This window comes from Cynoglossus semilaevis, chromosome 16 (genome assembly GCF_000523025.1).
Source record: "Cynoglossus semilaevis isolate Cse_v1.0 chromosome 16, Cse_v1.0, whole genome shotgun sequence".
NCBI classification, from domain to species: domain Eukaryota; kingdom Metazoa; phylum Chordata; class Actinopteri; order Pleuronectiformes; family Cynoglossidae; genus Cynoglossus; species Cynoglossus semilaevis.
In genome coordinates this window covers 11,383,751-11,406,982 of record NC_024322.1, presented here as the reverse complement: position 1 = coordinate 11,406,982, position 23,232 = coordinate 11,383,751, and the positions used below count along the sequence as shown (strand labels likewise).

Genomic DNA, 23,232 nt, shown 5'->3' with positions numbered 1-23,232 from the left:
TTTGTCAAACACTACCCCCTTCAGCAGCAGTGAATTCTGGGAGTACAGGTCTCCTGTACAGCCTTACAGAATTAGCTGCTATCTAACCCAGACCTGCTGTGGTGTGTTGACACTAATCCCAGTCCCAGTGGAGAGCCCTGTCTGTGTAAAATTATCATGGTAATCCCCTGAAACATAGCAGCTACAAGTTTGCAGAATTGCAAACTCATATCATATGGAAACTAAATGCACACTGAAAAAGCTAATTAAAAAAATTATTTAGAATACAAAAGTTTACAAGAAAAGTGAAAAGGGCCATGATGTATTACAAGACAGTGTTAATTAAATATAGTTAATTAGCCAATAAATTATTTCACAAGAGTGAAAAACATAAATGCTACAAACAAAATAGAAACATTTGATTGAAAGATAAAAAATGATCCTAGAAGTAGCTAAAGCTAAAATTTCATTTTCTGTTTTTCTTTACTAGTGCAAACCCTGAAACCCTCCATAGTCGTGAACCCACACCATCACCAGAGGCAACAGCAGGAGGAGACAGGGTGGGTACGGCAACTAAATACACTCTGTAAATCAGCTCATAAAGAAGCAAGAACTATTTTTTTAAATGCCTAAAATCAATACAAGATGCTGTAAATAAAATAGCTCTAAACAAAAATAATTTTGACAACAGGAAAAAAAAACATTAAAATGAAAATATTATGCCAGTTAGATAAAATGTGGCCAAAATATATCCCAGAAGTACCTAACTAGCTAACTAGCTCGATATTAAGATCATTTGTTTCTTTGTCAGAGGTAGTTAACCAAAATTACTAGTTAGTTAGTTTGGAAAATAAACCTCCTGGATTCAAGTTAAAAACACATTAAGTAAAGCAGGTACTTTATTTACATAATTGATAAAAGACACAGTTTAAAAATAGCTAAAAGTTAAGTTAAGAGCAAAAGTAGCCAAACAATAGAAGTTATTAGACATTTTAAAAAATGATCAAAATCAACCTCTCTTCAGCAGCAGTGAATTCTGGGAGTGTAGGTCACCTGTACACAGCCTTACAGAATGAGCTGCTATCTAACCCAGACCTGCTGTGGTGTGTTGACACTAATCCCAGTCCCAGTGGAGAGCCCTGTCTGTGTTACATTATCATGTCTAATCCCTGTAATCTCTCAGCCACGCTGCTAAACACTATTCCACCTCTGTCACTTACCTCCTGCCCCTTTAATAACGTTAATGAAGGGCCGGGGCCCCCATTACCCAGACTACCCTAGTGCTGGGGCTGAGGCTATCTGACAGCGGTGTGTAATCACACACACACACACACACACACACACTTCCCCTTCGCCCTCCAGGCCGCACGCATTCGTGTAATTCATGGCCTGGGGGCGAAATGCAAAGCAAACATATGTTGAACAAATCAGGGTGTGTGTGTTTCCCTGTCACCGTCACTGTGCAGGTCTGTCAGAGCCACTGATGAGACCCTGGTTCATACACAGCAACTCAAAGGCTTTGAAGAGCCAACTTACAAATGACCCCCCCCCCCCCCCCCCCCAACATGTCAGAAGACATTTATGATGAGCTGACCTGAGCTATTAAAATAGCGCAGAAATGATCACCCATAATGCCTCCCTCCTTGTGCTGTCAACAGAGAATAGCAGCAGAGGATTGGCTGGGATGAAAGGTTGAAAAGGCCCCGGCATTGAATAAAACTGGCACTTTATCCATGAAAGCAGGGATTTCTGCCGTCTCTTTGTGTAATTACCTGCAGCCGCCAGCTCTGTGCTCGGGCTTACCTTGTTTACTCTGCGCGTCTCGCAGTCTGGCTGTCTTGGTTACACTGTCTTCGTCTCTGCCTTTGTCTCCCCTGAAGTCTCTCACTTGTCTGTCCCCGCTGATGGAGCCAACCTTGAAAGAGGAGGCGTAAACACACCCAGAGGAGCAGCGTCAATGAAAGCACAGGGTAAACAGACACACGTTACAACAGGACTCCCATAATGTGAGAGTGCATGCACGCTGAGTTGCCACAGTCATTTATTTACAATCTCCTATTTGGTTCATTAATGTGTGTTGCGATGTTAATCAGATGCTAATGCATCTGCATATTTTCCCTTCAACATCAGCATGTTGACTTAATTGTGAGGTTAAAAAAACAGCGCAGGCAGACACTCATATTTAATTTTTATCTCTGAATAAAAGAGCTATAGGAAAGTATTAATCTGCTTAACATTTCTAAGTACATCCTCCAAAGGATTTTGCTTTTTTAATCTTACATATGCTCAGCAGAGTTACTGGCAAAAACTGTACATTTCCCTCATTTCATCCTTTCAACATCAAATGGTGAGCAGCAAAAATTGGATCAGACTTCAAAGAGCGCGATGTGCTCCAAGTCACGGAGTGGCTCTTCTATTTCACATATTGAATCCGAGCAGGATATCAAAGTGCTACCAAAGAACCTCAGGTCTTTACTAAAAAAAGGGGGTCTAACATCTGTAGAAAGAGGAGCGCAAAGACAAATCACCTCAGGGAAGAGCCAGCATTTTATTCTCAGCCCTGAATTTCCAGCCTTTTGATTCTCTCCTTCCCTGAACCAAGCCTGACTTCTCTGCTGAGATGGAGGTTGGAACAAGAGAAACACTTTTGTTTCAAGGGCTCGGAAAATTCCCCAAAATGCATCGGAGTTAAAGTCATTTTTGGGGGGAGGGGGGGGCATCACACACACGGGGACATTGTTATGCCCACCTTAGGAAAGTGTAGCTCTATGCAGATGATGAACATTTTACACAATATAATAGGTTTATATAGTTAATATATTTTTATCTTTGCATATACTTTATTCATTACCTTACTCAACAAACATAAAATTATTAATTATAATTTATATAATTTAAAAAACATATAACATTATATATAAATCAATAAAATAAATTGTGTTTAAACAGTTATGTTCCCAACATTTGAGGTGAAAATAAAACTAAAGGTTCAATATCCAGGCGTGTGTTGCCAGATCTAATAAGAGAAATCCTCCACCAGGTCAACCGTCTAAGAGAAGCAACTGATAAAAAAAACAAAAACATTCATTTTGGGACAGGTGAACTTCTGTATCAAAAACTCTGCACAGACAATGTGAGGTTGGAGAAAAAAACACCAGAGAATAACCTGGAGAATGATGACATACTGTGGACATCATTCAGAGAAGACAGACAGTCCCCACAATAGAGAAGTGAACTGGGTGTTCGATGTCTGAAAACGGCTTTTATATTTATTGGAATTAGTTGAATCATGATGTTGGAATGGGCTTTAACGCAGTGTAATATGAACAGAAGGGGAAAAATCTGCAGAGTCAGCAGAAACAGTGGGGTTTGAGCATCAATATGTCTTATACTATTACAAAGACCCAAAGCAATTCTTGGACACTGGTTGAGCTCCATCTCCAGTTAATTAAATTCCGATGTTTGACAGAAAATCTATGGAGAGAACTAGACTAGACTACAGGCAAGAAGTCCCTCGAACCTGGACAGGTTTTAAAGAATGAGACTGTAACAATTGTGACCTCGTGAGTTTTCTGTAGTCATTTTGGTTTCAAATTCATCACCTTCATAAAAGTCTTGGTAAGAAATCTTGGTATGGTATTAGTACTTACATCTTCTCTGTGTATGAGGACAGTGTGTGTCTCTCTGCCCTTTTGGCTGTTTGACCTGTGGAGGTAAAGCACAAACAAACCGTACACGTTACTGAAACAATATTTGTAAAAGCCACAGAGACAGAATTTGAGTCACAAGACTTGAATTTGAGTTATTTTTGTCCCATTGTTTGGTGGTGAAGTCATCTGGGGCTCATGATTATACAATTAGCAGAGACAGAGGTTTGTTTCTGTGGGAGCACTGACTGTTGCATTATTTAAAAAAACAACACACGAATCGTGGTCTGTGAATACAATCACATTTGTGCATAAAATATATTTTCTTTTCCCAGTTTTTGACTCGGTAAAACAACTGGAGGCTCCGCTCTCTGTCAGCAAACACAGGCACAGGAAACAGAACTGAGTGGAGGTGAGAATAGAAATCTTTAAAGGAGAAAATGAGTCCAGATCACGTCAAAATAAATCTGTGTAGAGATTCCAACACTGATTAAACAGAATTGTTGAGTGGAGGTTTGAAGTGTTTCTCACTGAGGAATATGATTGTAAACATGGAGGCACAACTCCCTGACGAGCCTCTGCTTGGTTTTTGAGTGTGTTAACGTATCATTTTCAGATGTGTAAATCCTACACTTTGGAGTCTGTGTCCACAGAGAGGCACAGCTTGGACCAAACATAACCCAGGATTTGGATGCTTCACATCTGAACTCTGGCTAACTTTATCACTATTTCTCACTGTTCATTCATGTAAAAACTTACAAAATCTTAAATATATTTAGAAACAAATACAAGCTCAAGAATTGGTTTTATGTTAAGGTGATAATTTGTGTCTTTTTTGCTCCTTGTTTTCTACATATGAGAGAAGTCTTTGGCAATAAGTGAGAAAGATTGCCTTATTTTATCTTAGAGATAATTATAAAAAGGAAATTCCCTACTTTTTGCTATGGTTAAACTATATTTTATGTATAAATGTTTTTTTTTCTCCCAGTATAGAAATACTGCTTTCAGCATTTATATTTACACAAAACCTGTCTGCGAAAGACATACATTTGGTGGTCATTTAATCTTCCAAAATTTAGGAATTATTACTGCTTGAGAAACCACTTTAAAGTCAAACACTAGCTTTAATATCTGCTCCCAAACTCTGTAATGAGCACGGTTTGTAATGAGTGTAAAGTGTCATGGTCGTGGAGTGTCTGTGAACACCACGTGTGCTGCTACCCTGTCGTGGCTGTTCTCCTGCTTAGCACATACTTTCTTAATGACTGGCCTGCCCATATGCTGAATAAACACCACGTTCCCAGCCTGTACATCTGGAGACCAGCGAAACGCCCAGCCCCGTTTGTGGTCAGACAAGTGTGCGATCTTGTGGAAAGATATTTATTACGTTTATAAAAGTGAAAGAGGTGGCGCTCAGGGAGGAGGAGAGGAAACAACAGAGCTGCAGGACGGCAGCAGCTCGTCCAACGTGTCCAACGTCTTTGTTGACAAGTCAAAGGCACTGCTGTCATTTTCAGGCCTTAACTCTCTTCTGATTAGCAGACAGATTACCTCATTTCAAATTGTGATGTCACACAGATTAGATATGGCAGTTCACATTCATAACTTCATATTTCATTCATGTGTGATTCATCTCTCCGGTGTTTGAATGTACACAGGCGTGTGAAGGACTCTGGTGGCTGCATTTAAAATTTCATTTAAACTAAGTCAATCTATGATGTGGTGACAATGAAAGATTTAAATTGTCTTATAAACAAAAGCATGTGATAACCCATAAATTAAATATTGTTTTTTTTTTTATTCACCTGAATTCAGCCCTAAGACTGAGCCACAATGGGAGACAACAGAGCATTAGATTAACTACAGGAAAATATTCTTTTGAAGTAAAGACCCCGATGGTTGAAGGATGTCATAGTTTACCTAGTCTGGTCCTCCTTGGTGGTCTTCACTTCAGCCTCAGAATGACATCTGCTCCTCTGGGGTGCAAGGTTGCGGCGCACTCGATGGCCCCTGTAAACTGCATGGAGTATGTAGCTGATTATAATAAAGCAGCATGATGATGTAAGACTGAATCAAAGAAGTTCACTTTCATTCATTTAGAATTCAGCAGAAACTTTGAGCAAAGTTAGTGAAGACTTTGTTCACTGACACATCCTAAGACCAGACGACTCCTGATGGCAGCCTGGTGATTTACTCCTCTAACTGGCTTTTGTGTTTTCCTTGTAAAATTATATGCACAGGAAAAGAAAGCTCAAGTACATTGTTGAGCCACGGTTTCTCTTTTGCATGGTCTAATCTGATCGATGCTGAGCGTGTCCCCCAGGCCCGGCCTGAGATCTGAGAAGCCACCAGGCTCATACATTTGAAAGGCATCTGTTTATTTTCAGAATGCAAATGTGGTCCACCTCAAAGGCTATAAGCTGCAGAGAACACACAATGTGAATGTGCTGGAGTGCTCCGCCGGGGGGCTGAGGGCCCCCACTTATGTCAGGTTCAACCTCCCCCTGCTCTGAAAAAACCCTTGCGGCCACACACACTCACACACACACACTCACACACACCCAGACACATGCGCTTTCCTAAAGAGAAAGGCGGCCGAGTAGGCGCGGCTCTCCTCACACCAAAAAGCGTGTTTACCCATTCTGCAGCGTTATTTACAGGGGTTTTAATGGAGGACATTTACACAAGGTGTGCAGGCAACTGAAATGCTCCGTGTGCCAGATGAGTGCAGCCCTCAGGGGAGCCAGAGGAAACAATGCCAGATCTCCTCCCTCTGCCCTCCTCTCCCCTGCCCATTTTGGCACCCTCTCTTGTCCTCCAGTGAGAGTCTCCGAGGAGGAGGAGGAGGAGGAGGAGGAGAGAATGAGGAGAAGGAGGGGGCGCCCGGGAAGGTTAATGTGCCCACTTTGATCTTCGTCAAGCCACACTGAGTAAGAATTAATTTACATTTCAGATGAAAAGGTTGACAGTATAAAAAGGCATCTTGTTTCTGGTATGTGAGAGCTGTGTAATAGGCCAGGAATGTGAGAGAGAGGAAGTGGTGAGGAAACAGAAGGGATAAGCCCCTCTCCTGCCTTCACTGGGAAAGAGATGAAAGCCAGAAAAGGATCTCAGAACGCACTGTTCTACTGAAACATGGGGACCAAATGCTGCCCAAACTTTCAAAAGTGTCTCTTTATGCATTATTAATTAATCATCACTGTTTCCTGGGACGCTGGTTGAGACCGAAGAGGTGTTTGACAATGTCACTTCTTTAAGTGTAGGAATAGAAAAAGACGTGAGCGCCCAGCAGATGGTGGACTTGGAGAGACATTTCAGAGTCAGTGAATGCATGGAGAACTTCACAGGGAAAATATAAACATTTATTACCTGACTGTATGCGAGTGGCGGCCTTTTCCCGCTCCTTTTTTATGTGTTTGAGGTTCTGCCGAGCAACATAACCCCTCCAGGCTAGAAAGAGAAAGAGGGAGGGAGAGTTGAAGTGTGTGTGTGTGTGTGTGTTCTCCGGTGTGTGAAACAGAGAGATTGCTGACCTACCTCTGTGAAACAAAATAGACTGCACATACTACACTAGATCCCACTTCAAAACACTGCTAAACCAGGTGGCAGAGGGATGGATCTCTTTGAACTCTGTGAGCGCGTATTGTCTGCTCTGAGGCTCTGCTCTAAACCTCTCAGGTCAAGCTGTGGTTATCGAACTCATCTCTTTCATGAAGACCCGCCCAGGTGTAATAAACTGAAGCAGGAGTTGGACTCAGGTCCCATTTGCACATGTTTACTTTTTAGTTGATTGGAAAAAAAAGTTTTAGACTTAAAAGGACAAATTCAAGTTTAAATACAAACAAACACCACAGAGTCTGAGGACTCACTCAATTTACTGAAGTGATGCTGCCAACTGCCTTCATTTTCTGATTGATTGAAATGATTTTCCTGATTTGCAGTAATGCAACATTAAAACTAGCTGCCAATAAAACTTCAAGAAGAAAAATGAAAAGTCAAACGGACTCTGTATTAGTTAATAAAGGTACCAATATGGTGGCTCAGTCTGCTCTCAGCTTGTTCAGCTGTAATTACCCAATGAGTCAGCCTCATGAAGGGCTACCATTACCATGTGGATGTTTTTTAACACCCACATGGTAATATCTACTTTTTCATTTTTTACAAACTCTCCTGGTTTTATAGAACAACTTTTAAACTGAGTTACAGGACGTAATCTATTACAATTATCATGACAATATGGAGCAAAAACCCAAAACACTGAACTTATGGAGCCATGCAAACCCCCTGCAGGACAGGAGGTGCAGATACATCCTCCATGTTGTCAACCTCTATCTCCTTCTCCATCTTCGTCTTACCTCACTGTGTTTGCTGATATATTTATACCTGACTGAATGACGACCGCTCCGTGGTTTCTCTTCTGCTTGTCTTTTCTGTATCGCCTTGCAGCCAGCCAGCCCTTCGTGTAGGCCTGCAGCACCACCACCCGAGCGATCACCTCCCGCAGGAGGAGGTTTAGCTGCTCCACGTGGTAGTACCTCAGAAAAACCTGACGATAGGTTTGGTTTAGTCACTGACTCAACAAACAAAGCCATGATTCACAGTACACTACTGTGATACACCTTTGATATTGCTAACATTTAGCTTGGAACATTCACCTGGACTGCTGGTACCTAGCCTGTTGACATAATCTGTCCTAATGAACCCACGTCACAGGCTCTTCATTTGTCCCTGCTGTGGACCTTGTGTTCTTTCTTTTTTTTTTCCACATAAAATAATGTGTTACTGGTTCTCTTTGTGCAGCCCAGTGAAAAATGACCTCTGCTTTATAATAAAAGTTTGAAACATTATGGTAATTATGTCAAGCCCTATCTGTAGCTGAATATTAAAGTTAGTTAAACCTCAGTGTCACATACCTTTGTTTTGCCCAGCACCCAGTCTTCTAACTTGGAGCGTTCCAGTATGACCATAGCATTTTCTTTACTGGTCTCAGGCATCTGGTGAGCACGGAAGGCAAGGTAGTAATATCTAAGAGAGGAGCAGGAAATGGAATCAAAGCATTACTAATGGATTTTACTGAAAGCAGACTTTTTTCTTTTTGCTTGGTTTAATAATTAATAATCTTGTTTTTTGAAATGCTTGCAGTGCAAACATTACAGTTTGATTTAGTTTGTTACAGTATTTACTACTACAGTAGTAAGTACTTAAGTGAGTGGTTTATTTTCTTGAGTCACACCAGACTTTTAAAAACTGTTGTGTCTCCTTATTTTCTTTTAAGTGAATTGCTAAGTGAATTTAAACTCTGCCTCCAATTTGTCAGTGAAAACACCCATAAGACTAACTAACTGAGGAATGGAACCAGCAATCCTAGGATTACAACCACCAGGCCACAGGCTGAAGTAATAAATAAAATACATTCAATTTATCTTTTCACATGCACCAACTACAGCCTGATCCAAACCTGAAAAAATATATATATACAGTATATATCTATATAATTATTATATTAAACTATTCCATCTTACCACAGACAAGGAAGTCATGTGTTTGGAGTCTCGACAGGAAGAAAAGCCTGACTGTGACATTAGTCTAGAACAGAGGCCTATTGTTGAAGCTCCTTCAAATGAATGACTCATCATCTCCTGTTTCAGTGACCACAGACGATGGCCATCAGTTGAATCCAGTTAGTGTACATACACTGCATGTTTTATCACTGACAGTCTGGAACAAGCAACTGATATGGATGATGTCGTTCTTGTGAAATAGCACCATGGGGGTGACATGACCGCTCATAATTTCCTTGGAACATGGTTCAGGCCTCAGAAGTCCTTGTAAATCCCTCGAGTTTTGGTGTTGGTCAAAATTTGAAGAACAACAAAAAGAAGAAAAAAAAAACATCTTTGAAGTCCGATCGCCGCCTCAGTCTGCAGCCTTTTATTCTAATTCCCGTTGATACCTGTTATTTCTTTGATGGTAAATACAAAGCAGTGCTTGGCAACATCAGACGAGTCTTTGATATGTGAACACAAATTGAAATCAGTTTTAACAGAAGTGCAGTTGAGTCTGTCTGGACAGCCTCAGTAAGGCCCAGCTAAGACAGCCTGGTGTGTGGGGTAACACTGTCTTAGTACGCGTTTACACACACTTTCATCATGCAGGAGGAATACACACACATTTACAAATCATGTAAATGTTCAACATGTGAGGGACAATAGTAAAAGGTTTACCTGAGTCTGACTTTTAGAGCCTTTCTGAATCAGTGACACTAATCGGCCATCTTTAAAGTTTTCATCTTTTATGAGACACAAGTCAAAGTTAATCTGAACTTTGTGCATCAGAAGTGGTGGGAAAACCTGAACGTTATCTTTCAGATATGAGAGGTTACGGTTCAAGAGTTTTACTTCTTGTGTCATTACTGTTTTGGAAAGCTGTCCAATGCTGCTCCGTATTTTTCAAAAGGCAAAAAAAAAAAAACATCTTTACATGATGTTCCACTAATGAGGAGGCCTTGTTTTAATTGTGCTCTAATATATACCAAAGGGACACGGAGACGACATCTGAGCCTCTCCAGGTCACAGAGTTAAGGAACAAACTCCCTGTGAACAGCATTGAACTGCATCAAACTCGTTTGAGTTTGAGTTAGGTCCATATTTTGCAGGCTTCAGTTTTAAAGCCCTTTTTTTGTGATTCACTAATGACTGCCAATTAGTCCGCCTCATGCTCTGCTTACTAGTTTAATTAAAGGACCTGTGTTTCTGCAGGATGGAGTGCACAGTTCGCCTGTTCTGCACCATCTCCAGGGTGATGTGGATGAAGGAGGGGACGAACCTCCTCTTCTCTTACCTGTTGACAAACTCTTCGAAGGCGATGCGGTGGGAGTAACCCTGCCGACGGATGTTGACTGTCTCCAGGATGCCGGTGTATCGTAGCTGCACCAACACTCTCTCCTTACAGAAGCGCAGAGCCTGCCTGTCATCATTGGGTTTGATGCAGCGGACAAAGTGTGGTTGTCCCACCACCATCTTTGACAGCAGGTCCATCAGGGAGTACTGCACAGACACAAGGAGTACACTTACAGTACAATGGTAATCTACACATTACACAGTAGTGGCACTGCCCTCTGTCTTTGTTTTTTTTCTTTTGTGGAAAATAACTTCAATAGGGGGCAGTATAATTGCTCTAAAGAAACTAGTTGCAGTTAAAACCACCATCTCTCCTGGGCTCTTGTTCACTGCAATTAGTTGTTTTTTTTCTAATTGTTATAATTAAGTCAACTCCAGAAAAAGAAAATAAGATTAGTGGTGATTAAGGCAAACACTTTAATTACATTAAAAGCTACTAAACACTGAGACGGTACATTTTGTACTTTTAGAAACAAAATAAGAAAATGACAGTTATTTTTCTAAGTTTTTATTTATTTTTTTATTTTGAATGTTTTTGGTGCAAAGACTGCTGCAGCTCTCACATGAACCGGATCAGAACACCAGCTACAGAGACAGGAACATTTTGAAATCATAAATGGCTTTTTTCATTGATGCACATCAGTTTTAATGGTTTGCAAATTTTATTGCACCTTATTTTTTTGTAAAATGCACAAGACACAATGCGAGTAATTGGGACTTAGAGTTGTGACTGTTGCCCAGCCCTGAGTTTTATATCGATACGTAATCATAAGTGAGATCTTTGTTCTAAGCAAAGAGACAACACTTACACGGAAGTAGGAGGCCACAGTCTGTCTCCTCATGTTGGTGGTTTCTTCAGGATGTCTCATCATCTCCATGGTGTCCACCTGAACACACACATTTACAGTGAGCACCCTGCACTGGCAGACAGGCCAGGAGCATCAGATACAAAGACAGCAGATTCAAATGAGACGCCTGACGTCCTCACTGGGCTCTGAGTGATAAAGGTACCATTACTACAGGACTCCTTCCCTCTAAATGGCCCAGTTGGGAGTACACAGCTGTACTAACTGTGCTGTCTGTATAACACAGCCCCATAAACACTTAAAGCTAACAATCTAGAGAATAATTCTGCACTGCTGTGGGGCATGGGAAGATTGCACAGCACTCTGAGTAATGAGACTAGCCGTCAGCACGCAGACTGCCATCCTGACTACGACGGATTAACGAGGACACAATCTAAGCTTTCTAATGGCCTTTGCAGTTCGTGGCTTCATCAAAATTAATGATGCGGTAGATATTTTATGGTACGTCTACGTAGCCAAGCACATGTTAATTCTTTATTTCCAAGGAAGAAAAAGTAGTACGTCAAAGATTTACATGAAACAGAACGATGAGCGTATTTGAAACCTGCTGTTCTGACATCGGACCATAAAGGAGTATGAACACACTCTAACTACCCCGACGACCACTAGACTACTGACTGCACACTTGTTCCTACTGATCACTTTCAGTCTGATCGTGAACATGACGGCATACATATTACATCAATCACACTGAGTCGCTGAAGGAAAGTCCTGCACAGTGTAAGAGAAACTGGTGGACGTGTGTTGGTTTATTGTCACTCTTTGTTTTTGTCCCATATTAAATATTTCTGAAGTCAAAAAGTTACATAGCAGAGATTTTGTTTACATTATTAATGCAGAATTGTGGCTGCACGGTGAAAAGAAAACTTCAAAGAGATCATTTACATTTTTCCAAAACCAGGCTGTGATTGATGTTAGGAAAGTGAAGCTTTACATGATTCAAAGTTTGTGAAAGTCTCAGTTCGGATTAGGTTGATGTTCAGCAGATTTCAGGAAGTCATGTATTTTTAGAGACATCTTGTACTTAAAAGCCAGAATGGGATTTCTGAGAAAAGTATAGAGAGATGGTGTAAAGAGCGTATTTATAACAGAGGTCTTACCTTCAGGAGATATTTGGGAGACTGTAGGCACAGCACATGCAAATGAGGAATACAAACATGAAGGAAAAGAGAAGTGGAAAGAATGAAAAGTAAAGCTTTTAGGGGAAACACAGAGTTTGTCGACACTCGTCACAGACTGTGAAATACAACAACAAAATAAAATGAAAAAAAATATTATGATTTGACCAAATACTTACACACTAAGTCTTAGGTTTAACCTGTCTAACGTTTTTTTAGAGACGAATATTTTGATAGTCTTTATGGTTATTGTAACACACATATTCTCCATTCTTGTAGAATTCTAGGAACTTTAACCCCCCCGCCCCAAGTTTGGAAGAAAAGAAAGGACTTTCTTGCAGAAGAGCTGCCAAAAACAAATTTAGTATGTGTTGTTATAAGAATAGAAAAAAAGGGAAAAAATGAACAATTAAATCATGGACATTATGTTTTTATTGTGTTTCTTTTTATGAAACATTGAAAATTAACAAAAATAAATGCTATTTTTTTATCTTCAACCAACCATTACCTGTAAATGGGTAACTGAGTGAGTCTAAGAATCTACTTTCATGGTGCAGACACCAGATGGCAGGTGTTGAAGTGGAATCACCACAAACATAAAGGAGCAGTTCATTAATATGGCATTTTATATTTCTACAGAATATCAAATGTCTGTAAGCTACTAATAAAAGACTAAATGTTTTAATGGGCTTTGATTTGTCAAACAGTGGGACAGGTCTCACCTTGACCCGCCCTGAACTGAGCTGCGGGGGCAGAGATCTCGAGGCTGCAGTGACTCGGGCTCTGGATGTCGCCAGGTTACCTGTTAAAAACATAACAAGTACAAAATAGTCACGAGGAGTAATATTCAAAAGTATTCAAGACACAAAAAGGTTTATTCTGCTGCTTCGAGAAAAAAAAAAAAACTGTGACGAAATGAGGTGAACTACTTTACTACTGTACTGACAGTAACGTTCCCAAGGACAGAGGATAAATCTGTGGCCAATCCCGTAGACTCAGGACTACAGCTGCGTGCACAGCAGCCCCACACACGGCGGAAAGCATATGAAGTGAGCATATGCACGACAGTTTCAAAGTTTCTGCACAAGATGTCCAAATGTTTTCTCTGGCTTTATCTTCAGAGGCTAAACTGTGATTAATAGCAGTGAAAGAAGCCTTTGAAGCAGGATTGGTGACATCAAAGTCCTAATCCATGGGTGGCAGGATTTTTATAATGAGTGGGAAGTATCTTAACACATTTCAAAGGGTTTACTCCATGAATAAACAATAGCTGCACAGATGTGCCACACACACCTTTGGAAAAAATACGACTGCACAAACAGGAGGCAGCGTTAACCGAGCAGCTGAGCACGGTGAGGAGGAAATACCTCTGTAAGGATTTTAAGATGAAGCTGCAGTGCCAGGCCAAGAACTGCTTCATATTTTCTACAATACACACACACACACACACACACACACACACAGAACTTCTAAAATGCAAATACACAGGTGCCCTTTTTCTTTATTACTGACAAATAAATATTAAGACAAATAACACAGCATCGTCTTTTGCCATAACACAACATAAGCTTAATTCTGGGCCAATCGGGTCAGGTTTTTACTCCTTTTTGGAAAACTGAAATCGACTATTTGGGACAACAACCATAAAATGAATAAAATATTTTTGACATCAAAGTGTATCAGCTGATTGCTAATATTAACCTGTTTGAAAATGTGTGTTATTTTTAGGATCGCAGGGAAAGTCTTTTATAAACTCAATCAGCCCTTTAGCAGAATTCACAGCAAAAAACTACGCGACAAAGCATGTGATGGTGGAGAAGAGGCGCTGTTCCACTGTGTCTGGTACATTAGCAGCACACAGGCAGGGAGGGCCTCGTTCCAATTAGCCCAGAGTAAAGCTGGGTGGATTAATTGAAGTGGGTTCTGTGCAAATGAAGTGCGCGCTCTCCTCTCCCCATTAGTGCTGCTGGGCCCAGATCATCTGAGCACATTTGTCATGATGAATTAGGAGCTGCGAGTGGAACGGGCCCGCGGAGTGTCACTGCGCTTTCACGCCTCTCACTTCCATGACACCATCAGAGAAGAGATGAAGGGGCCGCGCCGCGATGAGAGAACGATGACAGTTGTACCTATAAGCCTGGCACACGGACACTCGCAGCTTTCTTCATGTATTCCCTCAGCAAGTCACATTAATTCCTCCCCCTGGTGAGTTTCAGATCCCCCTCTGACTGCATGATTAGAGTGCGGGGTTAATAGTCAGCATCCTCAAAGATTTCTGCCTACAGAGACATGAAACCAAGGGGACACCTGTGATGTCCAGAGTAGAAGAGGACCCTCTAAATTAAAAACTTGTCTAATGATGTGGATTATAACTATTCAAACACAGACTGAGACAAAAAGTGGACTTTTTTCATGTATAGCAGATCTGGTTAAAGGAAATGATTTCTTACAGCAGCAGTGGATTTTCTACATTTCCATAAGTGAAAATGAAAACAATAATTAAAGACTAGGGCTGTCAAAATAAACGCCTCAATTGTGTGAATACCTTTATGAATTAAACCCAATTAACTTTTTGGGGGCATGGGCAGACTGTATCTCTGATAATTCCACCAGTAGAACAACTTCAACGAAGTTTTGAACCACTCGACACGTTCTACGACCCATCGATTAGATCCACAGTAATGACTCGAACCAACAAGTCTATGAAGTCTTGAGTTATACTTTGGTACATTTGTCCATATTATTAATTTAATTGTTTTGATTGGTCACAAATAAATACAGGAGTAAAACACATACATCTACCTGATGTTATTTATATATCTGTGTATATACAGATGTTTATGTCTTGTTGTATTTTTTGTTATATTTTATCTAATATATCATGATTTATTAAGATTATGATTAATCCATAGCTACCCTGTGATGAATTAGATTAAAAAAGCCCTATGGAAGATTAGACAAAGAAGGTTAATGAGACAAAGGAGGAGAGAATGTTGGGGGCGTATTTGTCCGAGGGTCATTCAGTTTTAAGAAACAGGCGGTGGTTGAGTGTCTCACTGATCATTTCTGCATCAAACATGTTGCTCTAGGCATGCACTGCCAGCATGTGTGTGTGTGTGTGTGTGTGTGTGTGCATCTGAGCGTTCACTCTGAAAATTAAGCCCAGCAAGAATACTCCAGGAAAAGAAAGTCAAAAAAGCTCAAGCTGGCAGTTGTATTTGGGTTCTATTGAAAAGAACAGTCAGTGTGCTCAGGATTAAAAAGCAAGCCTGCGTTCAATATGACACCTCCCTGCCCGCTTTTATGAGTGCCACCGTGTGCCTTGTACTTCAGAGGCTGTGGATCGAGCTGTCGACACGGGGGACAATACACAGTTGTAAGAAAGTGCGACCATCTGGAGCTGAGTGAGCGGAGGCCAGCTCCATTCCTTCAACTCTCTCTCGCTCTGTTTTTTGAAAACATATGATCTAGAAACTCAACTCAGCAACCAAGCAAATGAGATTAAAGCGCCCCGCAGCCCTCCGTCACCGCCATCGTTAATGCCTAGAGATGACTCCGGGGGCTGTTGATTTAAATGCCATCCACCACTGTCAGAGCAGATCCATCACAAAGAGCATGGTGTAATTGGCTTTTAGTGACAACACAGTGTCGCATCTATCAGAGAACGTTGTACCATGTGACTTAGGAGAACTGGCTCCTCACTACAGATGTATGTGGAGCCAACAACAACCAACTGCTGACTCGAAAAACCTGATGCCACAATGTGGATAAAAAGTAAGACCGGGTGAGTGTCTGTGAGTCGGGGTAAGGACTGTCATGGTCATCCCCTGGATGAAATAAGGCTTTGACTGGAGGAGAACAAAGGGCTGAAGTGTCAGCCTGTCTCTCCTACACAGGAGCACCTCATATCATGTCATATCATGAAGGGAGACACGGACGACTGAAGAACTGAGGCTTCATCTCGGCACGTGAAACTACAGTGTAAGCTGTCCAACACGCAGGGTGGAAGTGAACTTCTTCACCTTCACGTTTGTTATGAGATAACGACAGACGTGGTGATGAGCCGACAATAATTCAGCTTTTAATACTGGGTTCAATATTTCATTTAAAAACCATACTTAAAAACATGTTTAGAGCGCCACATACTGTACAGATGGTAGCTTTGTGGTATTACACCAACTAGCTATTCTTACATCCCATATGGTCCAGTGGTTAGGATTTCTTTGTTCTGGTTCATCATCTAGATATTTTAATATTTTATTGGACACTACGCTTTTCATTAATATTAATTAATTTTTTACAATGTTTTATAGTTGTAGTTTGTTGTTGACAAAATTGTCAAAAAAAAAAAAAAAAGGGAATGTACATTAACACTTCAGTGAACTTGTTTTCATAGGAGGTACATCACTCCATTTTCCACCCTGAGGAGCAGTGTGTATGTGCTCTGCCACAACCAGCAGGGCCCTGTTGCCCTGAGACTACATAAACATGCACACACACACACAGATACACACTTTCGGAGCCTGATACTGAAGCAGCAGGCCGGGCCAGGCCGGGCCAGGCCCAGTAGGCCTGACTGAACCCTGCCAATTCAAACAGAGATCCCCGATCTAGGAACGGCCGGGGCTCTGAGGAATTTGTCCATGTAAATACAACCAGCTTCCTCTGACAAAACACCACCACATGTCCAAGCTGAAGGACCCACATTCTACACAGCTCAAGTGGCCACACCATTCACCACCTGCGAGCTTTCTACTGTCTGGGACCTACTTTCTTCCTAGTTCCCTACTGTTCTCCAAACAGGAAGCGGGCTGGTGCTCAGCCGAACGTTCTCAATCTGGTGTGAGGAGAATAAAGTAGGTAGAGTCTCGGTGTCATCATGAAACAATACTTTAAAATGGACTGTGTCTGTTTAAAGTTTGAAACCAGATTAAATACAAAAACAAGTGGTGTGCAGTGGTGATCATAAATCTTTTTAATGTTTTATCCAGCGAGGGTCATCTTTGAAGAGTTACGAATGTGAACTTTTTTATTTGGCAGCTTACTTAGTTATTTTTAGTCCAGTTCCTCCAAAGGCCAGCTTTGTCTTTGCATTTATAAATTCCACATTTTTATTTTATTGTTGTCACACTTCACAAACTACAACGCAGGTGTTACATCTTTGACACTACACGAATGAATCTGCACCAAACCTCAACCAAAGAGGAGGTACTTTCCATCAACAAAGTGGCTCTAAAATACTAAGGAGAAAATAAAACAAGGTTATGGAAAGAATTGTCTATTAGTATTGCCACACTTTATGAATAAAAGAGAGACACTTAGACGTGTCCAGTTCACTACATCAGAGCAGATTGAACACCACAGTGTCAGGCTGCAGCTCTATGACAGAGTCCTCTAGTGGTGACACTGATAAACTGGCGTGTGCAGCCACCGTGGTGTCTAACAGATTTCCATCTGATCCCTCAGATAATGGTAATTTCACAGATAAAAGTGAATCTACAATCTACAGAATGCAAATTAAATTCCCTCTCAGACTTTACCCTGAAGAACAGATTTTTATTTTTTCCTATATGTTATCTCGCCGTAAACATTGCTCCATCTTTTCCAGGACGATAAGCTGGAGCCGAGTGTTTCGTAGCTTTTTTTATCTGATAAGATGATCTGCATTTTCATAAAAAAACTTCTCAGAAATAACTTAGAAACACAGTTTTCTGCAGACAAACATGCTCTCACTGAACCAGGAATCTTAGACTGAGACATGGGTCAACGCAGCTTTTAGGAGCATAAAGGTTTAAGACTACAGTTTCTGTCTGATGACATTCTAAATGTGAGAGCAGACAAAAGTGCAGCAGAACAAAAGAAGTGTCACCAGCCCTAACCATCGCTGCATGTCTTTGTTTCCATTCATCGACTCTGTGCACGAGCATTAGGTGTTCATTGAATTTGTTTTTATAACGCGTACTCCACCAATGCTATTAATTGCTAAAGGAAGTGGCTGAAGACTCCCCTGTGCACAACGTGCAATTGAAGTTTACAGACGCATCTCCCAGACTTCCTGTCAGCATCTCAGCTAAGGTGCCTTTTGTGAATTGAGGCTCTTTTTAATGGCATTGGAGAGTGGAATCAGACATTTACAGGTCCCTAAAAAGGAAGTGAATCACATAATGTGGCTTAGCCGAGATAAAGAAAGACGAGGAGAATCTGATAATTTAACACATCTATTAGCGCTTCAGCTAAGTCAAGTGACCAGGAGGCCCGCGCTGCGGCTAATGACGAGATCATTACTACCGTCATTTAACTAACAGAGAGGAGGTGGGAAGAGTTGCTTTTGTGTTCTCTAAATACTGTTTCTTCATCCCCCGGGTATTTAGAAACCTTATCATAAGAATATATCCCACTGCACCCACAATGCAGCAGATAGCATTCAGGAGTGGGAAACCAAGAGGGACAGCTTAGTGAAAATAAAAACAGCGTGGCGTGCAGAGAGCTGAGCCTCTCAGGAGATAATGGAGACTGCAGATTTATCCCAGCACTGCACACACAGAGGCTTGAAATGAAGGGGGACCAGGAAGTGCTGGGGGAGAAAAAAACCCACTTACCTGAATGTGAAGAGTCGCACAATCAGAACCAGGCATTTCTAACAAAGAGAACTTTTCCTTTTCTATCAAGAATAATGTTCCTGTTTAAGTCAGGGCTGCAGATTTCACACATACACAAAGGTATTGTATAGGTGGCTTATATAAATTCCTATATTTTATTGGAACCTATAGGAACTCACCTGTTTTAGTCAAAGGACTGGAGAAGAGCTGCTGAAGAAGCTTGTTCTCTGACGTCCTCAGCACCACCACGATGTCGGCAGGAAGAGTGTCTCGGTTTTTCTCCAGAAATCCATTCACATTGTACATTACCTGGTAAATTGAAATATAAAAAAAAACAAACAATGAATACAATTGTTGGTCTACTGATGTGGACAGTGCAGCGAAGAGCAGATCACATTAAAACTGTATAGTTGTTTGTATTCATAAGTTTGTTTGTATGCCAAAATATTGACAACAAAACCTAATGACATCATAATAACATTAAACACACACTAAAAACTGGTTTATGTTTGTATTTGTTGTTTCCTAGTTTTTTTTTCTCTAACTTAAAATGATATTTTCACAGCCCATTGAGTTCATGTGCTACAACTAACAACTGACAGCAACTGCTTCCTTTCTGTGGTTGGGATGATTTTCATGCTCTTTCATTGTCACGTTGTTGTGACTTTATGACATACTTGACTGGAACTAAGCATCGCGTCGCATCTGTGCTTCTCCTCAGGCTGAATGAGAAACCAAACATTTTGACTAAGTGAAAAATAAACCCGACAGGTTTTCTAAAATTATACAAATGATTGTAAATTAGCATTTCCAAATCAAGTCGATGCATGAACATTCCAGCGTGGCTTCAAATCGTTATAAAAACAACTAACAGCGAAAAACAAAAAAAGATTCAATGAGAACATTGATCTAATGATAAAATTACTTTCTCCATATTGTCATTTGCATTTGGTCTGATACATGAAGGTAAAACTTGACAATATTTGTAATACCTTTCCTGCGTAATGCTGGATTCCAAAACAAAGCTCCATACGTTTTGGGATCCAGAAATACTTGTTGCGCAGATTGTCTTCAAACTTATCTGTAGAATGAGAATTAATAAAACAAAATATTTTCAATATAACTTCATATAAAAAGAGAAGGATTAACCAAGTAGTATTTTTTAAACAGAATTATACAATATAGTTAGACGTTTAAGGTGCAGTTCCGGTCTTACCCACTAGAGTGTGGTCAGTGGCCTGCGGGAAGCGACTCTCCTCATCCAGCAGGGACAACAGGCCCATGGGCTTTTGCAAGAACATGTCCAGGATTGGCCTGTTGTCCTCGTACTCCACCAGACTGGCGTCCACCCCCTCACTCTGATACTCCATCTAAATAGAACACAAGATATTTCACAATTTATAATGTGACAAAAATAGAACAATAGAACATATTTCACAATTTATAATGTGACAAAAAATCTGGGATGAAAACCATTTCAGCGTGTTGCTGATGAAAAAGCATCGACTTGACCAAACCAAACACCTCAGTGCTGTGTGAGTAATAATGAAGACTTTACTGCATCTATTAAACCAATGAGCTCAGGACTAACAACCACAGTCACTTATTTATTCATAGTCTGTTTCCAACTGCAAAACCAACCAAAGCCACATCGTTATATTTATCATTGACTCACATCAAAAGGTCTTCATTAAATAGATTTTACAGATACGACAGAGCCAGTGGAACTAAATGATCATCAATTGTAGGTCATTTTACACTGAATGTTTCTGACATACAAGCTTAAACAAAGGCTGCTTAAAAAGTGCAGTTCTTTTTCTTTTTTTGTTTAGTCTTATCTGCTCAAAGAAAAGAAAGAAATGCTTGCTAAAAAATCTAATAAAAACCCCAATTTTGCTAAGTCACTTAAACCAATTTTTTCAGACAAAATAAAGCAGATTATTGCCAGCTTTACTTATAAATTTAGAAACCCATGTCAGAAACCAGGGCAATAGGTGACTGAGATTGAGCTCCAGCTCCTTTAAAACTCTGATAAGCATTAAATGATAAATAATGAATGGATAAATGAATAAATAAAATCTAATGAAGAACTCCTCTGGCTTTACCCTCAAACAAAAAAACACACACCCAAACCAAAACAATTAGACATATAGATTTGAAGCCATTACAACAAAAGTGCATTAATTTCTATCAGTAAAAATAGAGACTCGTCAGACTTCAGGGTAAACGATCTAATTAAATCAATTAAAAGACTCATTCAGGAGGTAAAACCAAGGTATAAACTCTCCTATACGTACTCTGACACAAGGCTGCAAGTGAAATGTAAACATCACTTGTGGGACGGGCATGTTAACACCAGACAAATAATGAAATGGTTGTGTGGTTTAATAATGTCTGTAGCCACAGGGAATTAAACTAGTGGTAATAACTTTAAGCCTTTAAGCCTGTAAAAGTCTATTTATAGCCTTTCTGTGAGTGTGACACTCACCTGTTCCAGGGCAAATATGTGCTGGTTGAAGTAAAACTGTATTTGCTCGTTTGCGATGTTGATGCACAGTTGCTCAAAGGAGTTCTTTGTGAAATTTTCAAATCCAAAGATGTCCAGGATTCCCACATTCATGCCACTCTCAGCAGCACTTCAAAGGAGAGGAAAAGAGGACAAACAAAGTGAAGTTCCCTACATAATTGAAAACGCAAAGACCCGGCAGCCAATAATAACTGATAAAACTTTAATGATAATCAAGTTCAGCCCAAATCTAGAGTCTGGTCAGGACACACTAGTCTGATGAGATATCTAAACCAGTAAAAATATAACATGGTTTTCTTGTCTTGTAATGTCTAAAATCCACTGACTCTTTGAAACTTAATTTTATGTTATACTTTTGCATATTTTTGTTGACATTTTCCATATTCTATTATTTGGATTATTCACACATAAAAACATATATCTACCTACTGTTATTTGTCTCTCAGATCTAACATAATACAGAAAAAAAGTTTTTTGTCATATTTAGAAGTGTTAATTTATCTTGATTAATCGTGATTAATCGTTATACAGTACACATACATATACAACTAACAAAAAGTTAAAATTTGCTTTTTAAAAACAGGGCAGTGTTGCTGCAAATGAACTTACCATCATGCACGTCTACATTCAGTCATTTAAATGAACTGTGTTTATGGGTTTTTTTTCTCACACAAAGTGCTGTGTGACCTCTAACAGCAGTCACACATGTTGAAAAAGGCCAATTGCTAATTTAACACTCTGTGTTTTGTATTCATAGCTCAGAGCTGCTACTTTTCGTGATCACTCTCCGACTGCTGTATGCAGAGGTCACCTTTAGCCGGTACTATCTGGTTATTAATGGCAATAAGAAGACAGCCATGATGAGTGGAATGCAGAGCTGGAACCCTGGTTTTTGTATGTCTCAGAGAGGGCAGTCGGTGTCCATATTTATGAAGGAACTCTTTTTGGATCAATGAACAGCACTTTGAGGTTTCTCTGAAGTCTTTTTAATCATCGCAACATTATTTTCTCAGCACGCAACTAAGTATCAAAAATTTATTGAATCATATTTTTGCTCCCTCTTTGCTCGTCCATTGATATTCTCCCCCGCAGGTTTGTATCTGCCTGCGCAGACCTTCATAAAGGTCAACAGAGCTTTGCAGAAACTCAAGCTGATGGTTTGAGACATAGAAATAAAAAGGAAAGGAACAGTGAATGTCACTGATGTTTATTATCTGAAAACTTTCTCACCAGATATTCATGTCAGGCTGCAGCAGGGAGTTGATGCGGTTCACTATCCAGCTGAAGAGGCGTCCGTACAAAGCCTTGGACATGGCGTCTCGGACATCCGTAGCTTTGTCCACTGTGTTGGTGCGGATGATGGTTTCCCCTCTGGTGACCACACACTGGGAGGTCAGAGCTTCCTGAAGCTCCTCAGGACCAATGCTGAGGAGAGAGGCAGCTGGAAAGAAAAAAGTTTCTTCACTGTAAAATGAAAAGTCACTCTCTGAAAATGTAACAACAGAGTCTGCAAATCATCACACAAGGAGACAAACATCATAAAACCTAGACTTTCCTTTTCACTCTGACCTAAATCATCCCACATGTCTTTCTTTAA

At 40.3% G+C, this 23,232-nt stretch overlaps 1 protein-coding gene across 4 annotated transcripts in view; it reads right to left on the bottom strand.

Moving 5' to 3' along the window:
- myo3b (myosin IIIB) overlaps positions 1-23,232 on the bottom strand; it is a 55,807-nt gene that overhangs the window by 14,139 nt on the left and 18,436 nt on the right. For 3 of the 4 annotated variants that reach the window (XM_025063764.1, XM_008328638.3, XM_008328641.3), the window contains 15 exons: positions 22,866-23,076; positions 21,597-21,744; positions 20,325-20,478; positions 20,101-20,189; positions 19,288-19,417; positions 13,232-13,311; positions 12,492-12,512; positions 11,335-11,412; positions 10,467-10,672; positions 8,540-8,651; positions 8,010-8,172; positions 6,996-7,076; positions 5,547-5,643; positions 3,630-3,684; positions 1,783-1,894 (listed from right to left, as the gene is read on the bottom strand). In XM_025063764.1, coding sequence (XP_024919532.1) covers positions 1,783-1,894; positions 3,630-3,684; positions 5,547-5,643; positions 6,996-7,076; positions 8,010-8,172; positions 8,540-8,651; positions 10,467-10,672; positions 11,335-11,412; positions 12,492-12,512; positions 13,232-13,311; positions 19,288-19,417; positions 20,101-20,189; positions 20,325-20,478; positions 21,597-21,744; positions 22,866-23,076 — 1,737 coding nt within the window. The remainder of the gene's footprint in view (positions 1-1,782; positions 1,895-3,629; positions 3,685-5,546; positions 5,644-6,995; positions 7,077-8,009; positions 8,173-8,539; positions 8,652-10,466; positions 10,673-11,334; positions 11,413-12,491; positions 12,513-13,231; positions 13,312-19,287; positions 19,418-20,100; positions 20,190-20,324; positions 20,479-21,596; positions 21,745-22,865; positions 23,077-23,232) is intronic. The other variant, XM_008328639.3, reaches the window with a different exon arrangement.